Here is a 13212-nt window from a genome sequence, read left to right as displayed (position 1 = left end):
AAGGAAACTTCTAGAAAGAGTCACAATGTCCTTGTTCTCCAAGAGGTATTCTTTGTCCCACTCCTCCATCACCCAGTTTTTTTCCTGTAGACCAATTCTCACCCACCTCTCTGTGGAAGCTGTTTACAATTGAAAATAGTAAAATTGACAATATCTTATGTTTTTACTTTAACCTTCATGGCTTATCTTTGTTCCTTTTAGTATTTGCACAAGCTCTTTAAGAGAGACCATCATAAGGGGCAACGCTACCATGAAAAACAGATCAGTCTTTATGCTGAATATGATCGACCAAACTTACTTCCCTTTCTTCGAGACAGCACTCATTGCCCACTTGAAAAGGTAAGGCACAGACTCCCCATATGTACACGTCAGGGGAAGCAGTCGTCATTATCAAATAGTTATTTTTCATTCTTGTCTTTCTACCTCTGTTCATCCATCCCTCTTGTTTTCAATACAAAAGGTTTTCCAGGCCTTCTTATTAGGAGTCCTGCTGGGATAGACTTTTGTGAGGAGCTCAGGCATTTCTGTGCCAGGCTTAATTGGAATAAAGGTTTAGTCCAGGGTTAGGACTCGGCAACCATAAGCTGAAGTTATACTAGTCTGCATCTTTCCCAGGGTTAAGATGGGTATTGGAGCAGAGTCTGGAGGGAGGCAGACTGTGCAGAGCCAGAAGTAGTTGCTGCAGTGAGGAATCAGGTTTGTTTAGCCAAAGTTTAGGTCCTGCACACATCTAAACATCCACCTGTGTACTTCTGTATTCTTTAACACATTAATCTCTTTCCCACTCACCTGTAAATTCTTCAAAGATAAAGAGTTTGTCTTAGTTGGTAAAGAATTGAGTCAATAATCCACATTTCTAGAGCTCTCTAAATGGGCTTTAATGTTAGTAAGTCACTGAGATGGAAGACTTATTCATTAGAGTACTTCTTTGTCAGGGTCCATTGTGGGAAATTTGTGTATGGCAAAAATATGTTACTCTACCCTCATTCAGGTACCCAAAGCTGTCCTAAAAACATATTCAGGACTTATCACCTCTTAAAATATCTCATTCCTTTTCCTTGAAATAAGAATTCTATATATACTTAATCATCTTAGAAACTATTGCACTTAGATTTACTTGCAAAATGAAGATGCTACCATTTGTACCAACTCATGAATGACAAAGTCGATGCCCCAGTAAAAGGTGTCCCGGATTGCTAATAGTGAGTGATAGTCACAAAATAGAGGTCTACCTGTTTTGTCTTCAGAGAGACTCATAGCAAATATGATATAAAATTAATAACACCTCCTCTCCCCAGAGAAATCTCTCTTTCAGCAGACTTCACATCTTCCTCTTTGGGGTTTTTTTTGCCTTTGCTGGGATTGGGCAATGGTTGAAGGAGGAGTGTTTGCAAATTGGCAACCAGTGAAATCTTCAAGATCCCAGGTCAACCTTACTTTGAACTGATTGAAATCCAAAATCAATAGTAATTAGCCAGAAACTTGTGGAGACACTGAACATTGGAAGTCCTTTAGGGATCTAGTTATCCAGTACTTGTGTTTCAGATTTAAAAATCACCATGGTTCTTAAATTCAAAATTAATCTCATGTTGTTAATGGGATTGTCCATTCTAAAGACTCTCTAGACTTTGTAGGAATTTATAACAGCTACAGAAATTTTTAAAGGACAATAAAAATCCCTCATATTTCTGCCATCTTTTTTGTTTTTGCAGTACTGGAACTTGAACCTGGGGCCTTGCACTTGCTAGGAAGGTGCTCTATGACTTGAGCCATGTCCTCAGCCCTTTTTGCCACTGACTCACATTTTTTGCCTGGGCTGGCTGTGATCCTCCTACCTATAGCTGGGATTATAGGCATGAATCACCGCACCAGCCTAGTTGTTTTGATGTGATCTCACTAACTTTTTACCTATACTGGCCCAGAGCCATGGTTTTCCCAGTCTCTGCCTCCTGAATAGCTGGGATTGTAGGCATGAGCCACCACACCTAGCTTTATAACACTCACTCTTCTCTCATGTCCCTTGCTTCACATAATCTCTAAAAGTGTACTTATTTGCATAGATTGGTTTTATGCCTGACAAGCTGTCTTGGGTTGTTGAAAGAAACAGCCCACAGCCTGAAGCTGAGAAGCTCAGGGGCCATGGCATGGGGCATGCTGTCCTGACTTTGGGCTCCACACCTGTCCTCCCACGATAGCAAGCAAAGATTCTTCAGGCTTCAGACGCTCCATATTCCTTAATGTTGCAAGCATCTTCTAAACTGTCCTTTGTCTTGTAATGTCCAAATGTGGCATATAGCTGGTGGACCTCATTTTGTAAATCTCTTTGTATTACTCCTACGAGTCATTACAAATTTTATTGCCTTGGCAGATGTATACCTGCATGTACAATCTTTCTCATGCCTAGTAGCATTCACAAGGTGGCAATGTCTATGAATTTGGAGGAATGTGCTGGGACACAGAGTTCATGTACTTTCATTAAAGGGCTTCAAGAGGAGACTGGCTAAAAGATGACAGGGGCAAGACTAGGTAGAAGTCATTATTTAATTTACACTTGATAAGACTCCTATTTTTACCCTCAAATTTTTCTCATTCTCACCTTTATACTCATTTAGGAAAAGGAGAATTGAAATATTTCCTTCACATTTTTTTATTCAACTTATGTCATTATTTTGCCTTTTTGCTGTGATTCTCCTTTTCCACAGGTGTGCATTTGTGTGTGTTTTATGTTTGTGCTGTAAAATATCTTAGATTTCCTGCTGTTTCCTCAAGAGGGAGCACCATGGTCCAGAAACACTCAGACTTCTAAAATAAGGAAACATGCTCATAGACCACAGTCACATCAATAATAGAAAGGTTCTGTGCACTAGAAATGCTTTGTTTTTATATTTTAATCAACATTTCTCGAGTCTGTTGTTTGTGAGGATAGTTTTAAGATACTTAGAACTACTCATAAAATATTTAATGTGATATCTTTAAACTTGATAGTACATATCCTCTTGCATTTCTAACTGTTCCTAATTTCAAACATGCCTTTGGACATCTCTTCCCATGTGAATTTTCATTTTTAGTAGTACTTACAGTAAGAACTTACAGCATCAGTGACAGTGATGGAAATGTCCTGTAATCTACTCTGTCCAGCATGGTAGCCACTAGGCACTATTGAGTATTTGAAATGCAACTAGTATGACTCAGTCTCTGAATTGTAACTTAACTTTAATCAATTTAAATTTTAATAACCAGGAAGAGCAAGTGACCACTGTCTCAGTAAATCCAGGTGAGGCTCCAAACTGGAAACTCTCTTGTTATTTAAGACCAGCATGTTCTCAAGCATTCTCATGTACCCAAGAAAAGGGGGTGAGTCTGTTTGAAACTTTTGAATGGCACTTTAGCATGTAAATGGATTTTCAAGTACAAAGTTGATTCATGAATACCTTTTAGTAATAATTATTTAAGCAGCTTACTCATTCAGTGTTTCTCTACACTCTATACTGTATGACAGTGTTCTGTTTCTCTCTGAGTAACAGTCACACTGTGCCATACTATAAACTGTACAGCATTTGTGTCTATCTCCAGCAACAGCACAAATCTAATTACTCAGTGGTTTCTCAGTGACTTCTAAATAGTCGTAGGCTCTCTGACTTCAGGTGGTTTCCTCTTTTTCCCCTTAACTTCTCACCTGTCTTTCCTGTCTCTGAAGTGGTATCTCTTTTTTTTTTTTACTGTTTTGTTATTCATATGTGCATACAAGGCTTGGGTCATAAAATTCTCTTGTTTACACTGATGATTGAGAGTCAAGACAGTAGAGGGGTATGCAAACCATATTTAATAAAGGTGAATGAGAATTACCTAAGTGATAGCTAGGATTAGGTTCAGTTATGAGTGATAAAAATTCTGAAATAATGGTGGCTTAAAGAAAGTAGCATGGAAGGCCCTATTGGAAGAAGCATGCCACATGGTTAAAGAGCAGAGCTCTTTTCTCTTGTTCCTCCACCTTGTATAACCTTGACTTCATGAAGTCAGGTGGTGCTGTTCATGTTTCCTAAAGCAAATTAGATGGAAGGAATGCAAAGGAGGAAGCCCAGAAGTTCTCATGCAGTGCTGCAAAGGAAGGTCCTAGAGCCACCATTCTGTGCTACTTCTGTAGCTCTGTGGACATCCATCTTGTGGCTCTGCTCCTGGTTGGGTGGCTGGGAAATACGTTTTATATTTTGTCTTTTTCAACCTAGGCAGTCACATAGCCACCCACTTAAGATCTTACTCTTAAGAAAGAAATGGGAAAGGGATATTGGAGGACAACTAGCTCTCTGTGTCACCTAATTTGCAAAGGAGTCTTGTGTCATCAGATTTGTGTATTTCCTCCTGATTGTGTCCTTCAGTTATTTTCATTGCAGTTCTAAACTAAGGTGATTCTTTTTGTTTACTTGTTTTGCTACATCTGTCTCTATTGTCAGCTTCTTTCTGTCCCTGAGCTAGTTTAAGATACATAATGTACAAAAAGATTTTAAGTCAAAAATCAAAATATCAAAACCAGGTCCTGCTGTTATTTCCCAAGATAGATCACTGAGTGGAAAAAGCTAATAACCAAAGCTATTCTTTTTATCCTTGTTTTTAAAGCAAGCTTTGCTGGTTGTTTCTAAATAACTAAATATGCAACCCAGCAAACTTGCTCCTGAAACCCTTTCTGCCTGCTCATTGTCTTTAAAAAATACTTATGGCAAACTTATGGGCCAGGCATTGGGCAAAGCACCGGGCTTAGTGTGCACATAGTCCTAGTAGAGGGAAATGAAGAGTAACTGGTAAGTAAGTTAGCTACCCTGGGGAAGTGTTATAAAGCCATGTGCCTGGCACAGCTGGAAGAAATGCTTAGGATCTGCCCCAATGTGAGCTCCATGGAAATATTTGTCTGCAGTCTTTGCTAGGGTGAGTTCAGGCAAGAGCAGAGCAGGAGAGATGAAGCTATACTAGGAAGGCAGGGCGAGGCTGTAGGTCACTGTGAAGATTCTTGTCTTTGGGTATGAGAAGAGCAATGAAATAAGAAGGTTACATAGAAGTTTGTGAAAAGACATGAAAAAATGCTCACCATCCCTGGCCATAAAGGAAATATAAATCAAAATTATGTTAAATTCCACCTTACTCCTGTTAGAATAAGAACACCGAAGACAACAAATGTTGGCAAGGATGTGGGGAAAAAGGAACCCTTATATACTGCTGGCAGGAATGTAAGCTAGTACAACCACTATGGAAAACAGTATGGAGAGTCCTTAAAAAACTAAAAACAGACCTGCCATACAATCCAGCAAATCTCCTTGGATCTTACTGGTAAATGTAGTTATTGCCTCTGAGGGAATTACTGAATCCTACACAACTTAACTGAGAACACATTTGAAGCAACTCAGACCATCTTATGAGTAAAGACAGAAAACAAGGTGCTAAAAGAAAGGGCCTTTCTAACCAAGCTTTCTCTCTTTATGCTACCTTAAGTTTCTTCACAGCACTGCTTCTCACCCAACATACAGTCACTTGTTTCAACTGTCTCTTTACACTAGAATGTACATTCCAATAAAGAAATGCTATTCACTGTCACATTTTCCTTGGATTTTACTAGTATTAGCCCTCCCACTGGGCAAGGTTTGTTCTGCCCTCCTGTTCTCTGATTTTGTAGGAGAACAGCCAAGATGCCCCAGTACTGATGAATGGATTAAGAAAATGTGATATTTATATACAATGGGGATTTGTCTTTTGTTTACTTTGTACTGTTGGTAAAGGGAAGAAATGGAAAAATTCTTTCAAGCTTGTAGGTTTAAGTCTATTAACATTTATTCTTGTTTGGTAACCCATAACAACATTTTTGCCTGCTTTAATTGAAGGCTCTTGAGATCTGTCAACAAAGAAACTTTGTAGAAGAGACAGTCTATCTTCTGAGTAAGTAGATTTTATTCATTTTGGTCCCAATAACAAAGAAACAGTGACAGTGTGATGTAGACTATGCAAGAGTGAATGTACATTCAGAACAAAGTACAGAAATTCAAGCCTAGTTTGTACAAAAATTTAATACATGTAAAAATACTTCTGAACACAATGGAGAAGGAAGAGTTATTGAATAAATGCTGCTAAAAGAACATACTAGTGATGTATACTAAACAAAAGAAACAACAGATGAAACTACATCATACCTCACAAACTGATTAAAATTATAGATAGCTTGACAGTTTCTTTTTAAATTATAATTACCCTTTATTACCACACATTGGTGGAAAATAAATTTCGTTTTCAAAACGCACACCCTAAATAACTGAAAGAAGTACAGTTGAATATGGAATTTTGGAGAAAGAGAACTTTTTGTTTTGTTTTGTTTGGCAGTATTGGGGTTTGAACTCAGAGTCTAGCACTTGCTAGATAAGCACTCTACTACTTGAGCCACACCCCCAGCCCTTTTTGTTTTAAGTTGTTTTTTAGGTAGGTTCTTAGCTTTACCCTGGGGGCCAGCCTTGGCTCAAGATCCTCATACCTATGGTCTCCATAGGCCACCATGCCTGGCTGTTTTGTTGAGATGGGGGTCTTGGCTAACTTTTTCCCCATGCTGACCTCTAACCATGATCCTCCTGATCTCTGCCTCCTGAGTACCTGGGATCACAAGTGTGTACCACCAGACCCTACTATGAGAACTTTTTAATGCCTCTGGTTATTACCTCATATTTGTCATAGTTTTTGTATCATGCATACCAAGATACAGAATTTATCTTTTACATTCTTCAAGAATTCAGGTTTTACTGAAGATTTCCTCTGGACAGGTATTAGGGACATACAACATAGAGTTCTTTGCGCTGTTTCTCCAGCATTACTCCCACCTGCCCCTGTAGGGTTTTCCCTTTCATTGGTCTCTCTCATGAAACACTAACTGTCATTAGCTCCTTTAATCTCTGTTGAAAATTATCCCAGATCTTGTACTCTTATTTATGCAGATGCAGGTTCATAAGTACTCAGCAACAGACCTAGAATTATCCAATCATGTGCTCTCCTTTAGAGAAGTATTTGGGGGCTACATTTTGTTACTTGATCATATTTTGGGGATTCTCTTTGCAACTTATTCTACCAATGGCATTGCACCAAGAAATACTCTGTTGGAATACATTTTGTCATAATTTCATAATGTCTTAGAAGCAGTAGAGGACTTACAAAAACAGCCATGTCTGGTTTTATAAAAACTTTAAAATTCTGCACAAAAACATAACCATTTTGAACATATAAACTGGGACTGGAGGTGTGGCTCAAGCAGTAGGCGCCAGCTTTGTAATTGTGGGGCCTTGAGTTCAAATCCCAGTTTCACACACACACACACACACACACAAAGAATATTATAAAGTATAAACTGAATAATATTTGCAAGAAAAACAAAAGCTATAGAAAGAATATCAAATGGAATATCATTTTCTTCACAAGCCAGCTCTTGCCAGTTGATAAGGGAGGCTCACAGTGAGAACTCAAGATCCTTTACTAAACCTTGTACAAGACAGGAGATAGGGATAAGGTGACAGCCTACAGCCAGCCAGTTCCTGGCCCTCCACTGAGTAAGGCTTCCTAAATGAACTGTATTAACAGCTCATGGAAACTATTAAAATTATTGAAGTGCTAGTAAATCAATGAGAAAAGTATATAAAAATAATTAGTTAATAGAAGTATAGTTAGTTAGTAAATACATTCACCTCATGAAGGTTGTTGAAAACCTTTCCCCTGAACTTGGAAGAGGAGGAAATGAGTTAATTACCCATTAATAATTAAGTCTACATTTGTATCAGAAGAATGATATGCAGAGCCACCCCAAGAGGCAAAATGACTTAGGGCTTTAAAAAGTCTTAACTGTATCTGAACATGAAGATACTAACATCCAAAAGAAATACAGATCTACCAAAAGAATCCAAAAGTCCTGAGCTCCAGTTCCAGCTCCATTTCCATTTGGTTTCTGCCCCACTGAATAGCTGTGTGGTCTTGGTAAGTTATTGGCATTTCTGTTTCCTCTTCTGTAAAATAGGAACAGTAGTAATAACATCTCTCATAGAAACTTAGTGATGACTCAATGATATAATTCAAGTGAGGCACTTAAATGGCTATTCTGCACAAAGTAATCACTCAACCAATGGGGTATTATTTCATTATGTTATGGATAGTAAATGTTAGTGTCACATTTAAAAAATATGCTTTTGTCTTCACTTTCAAGCTTTGTAAACAACAGACATGCCATTTCTTTTTTCAGTGAATGATCTCTTTCTCACTGCTCCTTATTTAGGCCGAATGGGTAATAGCCGAAGTGCCCTGAAGATGATTATGGAGGAATTACATGATGTTGATAAAGCAATCGAATTTGCCAAGGAGCAAGATGATGGAGAACTCTGGGAAGACCTGATTTTATATTCCATCGACAAACCACGTAAGCTGAGAAGCCATCTGTGATTAGAGCTCTTTGCTCTCCATGTAGCCAGTTATATTTAGAGTAAGAATTATCTCAGGATACGTTGGGTTAAAAATATGATGAAGTATCTGTAATAAAAGTAGGCCAGGAGTGTTGGAAGGATTCCCAACACTTCTCCTCCTCATTCTGTCCCCTAGGTGTGATAAAGAACAATCGGTTACCCAGCTTATTAACTGTGTCCCCATGAGGCAACCCAATGGAGTATATGTCTCAGGATTGGGTTGGCATAGTTTTGTTTTTAGTTTGTATACAGAGGCATTTATTGTAAAAGTAATAGTTGGACCATAGGAAGTTCTCAAGAAATATTATTTGCACTGCCTTTGACAGTGAAGATGATATTTCGGATGTATTAACAAAGGTATGAACAAAGATTATTTGTTCAACTGTTTTTAAACTCTTGCGTGTTGGGGGGAGTTTACTGGGGATTGAACCTAGGGCCTAGAGTTTGCTAGGTAGGCACTGTACCACTTGAAGCGTGCCTCCAGCCCTGGGAAGTTGCCTCGTGAGAGTTTAAATTAAGGTTGAAGGAAGATTGACTGTTGAAGATTTAGAAATACAAGTAATTTCAGCACTTACCTTGAAGGAAATAGCATTTTTTTGTTACTTTTGGTCTAAAGTTGCATTATATGCAAATAAAATGCATTCTAAGATTGCCTTATGCGTTCATTCTTTTATGTGGTATTTTGTAGCATTTATTACTGGTTTGTTAAACAACATTGGCACACATGTTGACCCAATTCTTCTGATTCACCGTATTAAGGAAGGAATGGAGATTCCTAATTTGAGAGATTCCTTGGTTAAAATTCTGCAAGATTACAATTTGCAAGTAAGTATTCTGTGCTGGACAAATGAGTATGTTCCATGAGTTGACTGACTTCTGAATAAACACTTTTAAGATTTGTGTTAGATGTCTAGCAAATATTTTCAGTTTAATAGTTCCATTTTATTTAGGCCATGATATTTGGAAAACTGTTACAAGGGAAACTAGAAACATCACCACTTAAGGAAGCCATTTGGTTCTTTCTTTAATCATCCCCAAATTTTCTGTTCATGTTGAGAAAGTATTTTTACATTGGAATGTGAAAGTAGTTACATTGGCTATTAGGTCAGGCCACCAAACATCTTTAGGAAAATAAGTATTTTTTAATTTGAGGGAATTAAAACAATACTTTTCAATATTTTAACAGCTTTTGTTGAAGACATTCAGTAATCCACATGTTAAAATACCTTTGTCCGATTTCTAGAACAGTACAACTTTATTATCCCTTAATTCTGAATTTGTGATAAGAAAAATAGAATTTATTATTTTCATATAAATAATTAATACTATAATTACTGGGTATCCTAATCTTTTTCTTAAAAGACTTGAGCAATTACTATTTTTCAGGATGCTGGTAGCTTCCTGGTACTTGAAATTATTTAAAACATCTTGCCTTAAAAATTCAGAATAATTCTCTTGAAATTGAGTTTGGGTTATAATGGGTGGAATTGCTTTCCTAGAAACAGTATGATTTTTACAGGTAAAGCCAAAAATGAATGTTGTAAGAGGAACATTATGATACAAATTTGTTGGACCCATATTCACTGTGAAGAGTGCCTGCTTTACTGGGGGTGACAGCCTGAGAGTCTGTGAAAAGGAGAAGTTGAAGGAAAATCAGTGGCATAGAGAATAGACATGAGCTATGTACAGGAGAGGCAGAGCTGGAGGAACAAGAGGTTGTGGCCAGCAAATGTAGAACTGTTGCTTTGAAATTTCCAAAGTCATAGTGAACATGTTCAAAAAGGGGGACGATGGTAAAGGTTGCTGTATTAGAATTAGTTGAGAAACTAGAGGTCACAACCAAATGTACATTGAAGAATGGGAGGGGAAGAGGTGATACTTTAAGCCAGGCTTCAGCATCCTCAGTGAACATAGGAACTGTGGTATTACTGAATGATGCAACTTGAAAGAAGTTTTTCCTGCAGGTAGAGTGAGTGATCAAGGAGCCTTCACTTGGGAGCACTTTGTGGGAAGTGGGGTAGAGAGAAAGAAAGACTGGTAGTCAGTTAAGCCAGTGAAGGACCTTTTCTGCAGAAAGCTGAACCATATGCAGGTACTTATTCCCAGTGGAATTTGGAGGTTTGCACACAATGAATGGGGAAGGGTTACTGGAGGGAGAAAGAGAAGGAAGTGGATACATGGAAATGGTTTACTAAGCAAGAAGAGGTGGCCTGAGGAGCACACATTTTGTATAGTGCCCCAAAAATGCAGAATTGCGATCCAGATAGGGAAGCCACGAATTCTGAGGCTTGGAATTGTGCTTTGGTGAAAGTGGTTTCAATGTCCTGCCTTATCAACCTCTGCGCATGAGTGAGTGAGCTTATAGTGATCAACACTTTGGTCCTTACCTCTCTGGGGAAGGCCAAGATATGCTGGAAGATTCAAATCCATTTAGGTCTCAGCAGCTCTACCCTGAGGATGGAATCCTTCATGTAGTACATGGAGCTTGGCATCTGGGATGAAAAATGTGCCTTCCTCTTTTCCCATTTTGCATTCCTGCAAAAGCCCCAGTAAATCTCTCATACTAGGGTCTTATTCCAGTATCAAGCTCATGGTCTCAGTTGCTCATTCTTTTTGTTTCTTGTGGGGTTTTTTTTTGTAGTAAAAGTGATACCAAGGTTTATTAGGAAAGGAATACAGTGTCAATAAACTGAAAGTGGGTTATCTCTAGGGTGAGAATGACAGTATTCTAGGAGAGTTTATTAGAGTAGAGACACGTTCAGGTGTGAAAGTGGGCTGTCTCAGAGAGGTTGAGAATGAGCAGCTCCTTCCATTTTTTACAAACAAATTTACATAATCCTGAGTTATCTGGAAAAATTATATGCATAATGAATGCATTTAATTTAATTTAGTGGATAATATTATCCACTAAAATAGCTGCTAAATCAATATTTTATCCTATTCAGGATATTTTTTAATATACTGAGAACTTTTCACTCTGCTAGGTAATTATGTAGTTGGACACTGTTGAAGAATCTCAGAATTATTTAGCCAGTGGGTTAAAGACCAATTGTTATCTATAAATCCCTTCTCAGGGAAAAGAAGGGATCCACAGCGAAGGTGGCAGAGCCCATGAAAACTGCCATACCCATTTTTCCCACTGGACTCTGAGGTCTTATTAGAAGACACAGAGAGAAAATGGTTTATTGAGCAGGTTGCTGAAAGAATTCCAGAGAGTGCTTCCTATTTACAGTTGAAGAAAGGGGTTTTTTTTTCCTATGGGAAATGCTCTATTTCATTAATAGCCTATTATTTATTTTCTTTCTCTAAGAAACCTACTAGGGATCACTGTAAAAATAACATATTTCTCATGGAGTCTTTTGCAGTTCCCAGAAGGGTTTCACATACATGTTCTATTTAATTTTGTTTATGTTTCATAAAACTGTAGTTGATTTTCACATGTTCTCATTTAGCAAAATAAAAATTTAGCAATCTCATTAATCCCCCCAAACTTGGGGAATACTGTATAAATTTCTGAGAATCTTCTGTGTGAGGTATGGGGTGAGGCAGTGACCCAGGGAACATTAAGAACTATTCAGTAAATACAGGGATGCAGGGCCAGATGTTGGAGAAGTGCCATCACAGCTGCTGAACACTTTTGTGTGTGTTTTTTTTTTTTTTTTTTGGCCAATATGCAGTGGGAATCTGAAGGAAGATGGACAATACCCTGTGCGGCATTTAAAAACTTACCTGGGCACTGAAAATGCTTTGGGAGATCATTCATTTCCAAAATGTAACATCTCCTACCAACAGAAGCATAGCATTATGAGGCATGTTAGATGCTTTGACGTGGTGGAAGTTAGGAAATGATATCAACTATATTATCAGTGCTTAATTTAGTATACCTTGTTACTGCAATATGACTGCTCAGCAAATTTTGTTTGATTCTTATTATGATGTATTCATTGCACAGGAGAGATTCATTGTGGCAATTCTGAATAGGCTTACATTGTATATTGGTTAGATCACCCCTATCATCTCTCCCCCTGAACCCCCTTACGGCCTCACTTAAAGCAATTGCAAGAGGTTTCATTGTTCTATTTTGTATATGTATACAAAATCCATCAACAACATTCCCCCACCTTCATCTCCTTCATTCCCCCTCTGCCTTCCACAAGTACACACACACACACAGAGTACCTATTTTACAGCCCTATCTTTCATAAGTAACTCCTAAGTCAGTGTTCAACGTTTTTCAGCTATCCCCACTGTGAGTACACTTAACTTTGGTCAGTTCCATGCCTTCCTTTACTTTCCTGCCTTTACCTCTCCCTTCCCATTCACCTCCCCCACATTATTCAACAGCTTTTAATACATATTGCTATGTCTTCTACCTGCACAAGTATTACATGTTTTGATATTGTTGACTCCATCACTCTCTTTTCCTTTCTCTCCTTCCCAAGTTCCATAGAGTAGTTCCACTGTTACAAACATGTTTTACATATAATGTATACATGATCATATTTGTTTTGTGTATATGTTTAACTTTTGGATCTACCACATATAAAAGGAAATGTGCATCCTTTGTCTTTCTGAACCTGGCTTACTTCACTTAGCATGATGTCCTCAAGTTACATCCATTTACCTTCAAACCCCATAGTGTTAGTCTCCCTTATGGATGAATAAAATTCCCATTCATCAGTTATATGACATCTGGGTTGTTTCCATAGCTTGGCTTTTGTGAACAGTGCTACAACAAACATCA

At 38.1% G+C, this 13212-nt stretch overlaps 1 protein-coding gene across 1 annotated transcript in view; it reads left to right on the top strand.

The window, feature by feature from the left end:
* The window catches only part of Vps41 (VPS41 subunit of HOPS complex), a 162324-nt gene that overhangs the window by 137436 nt on the left and 11676 nt on the right, over positions 1-13212 (top strand). The window contains exons 22-25 of the mRNA XM_074065353.1: positions 202-339; positions 5868-5922; positions 8285-8425; positions 9157-9293. Of these exons, the coding sequence (XP_073921454.1) occupies positions 202-339; positions 5868-5922; positions 8285-8425; positions 9157-9293 (471 nt within the window). The remainder of the gene's footprint in view (positions 1-201; positions 340-5867; positions 5923-8284; positions 8426-9156; positions 9294-13212) is intronic.

Source organism: Castor canadensis, chromosome 2, assembly GCF_047511655.1.
Source record: "Castor canadensis chromosome 2, mCasCan1.hap1v2, whole genome shotgun sequence".
NCBI classification, from domain to species: domain Eukaryota; kingdom Metazoa; phylum Chordata; class Mammalia; order Rodentia; family Castoridae; genus Castor; species Castor canadensis.
The sequence above is the reverse complement of the archived record's forward strand: the minus strand, read 5'-3'. Positions and strand labels throughout refer to the sequence as shown.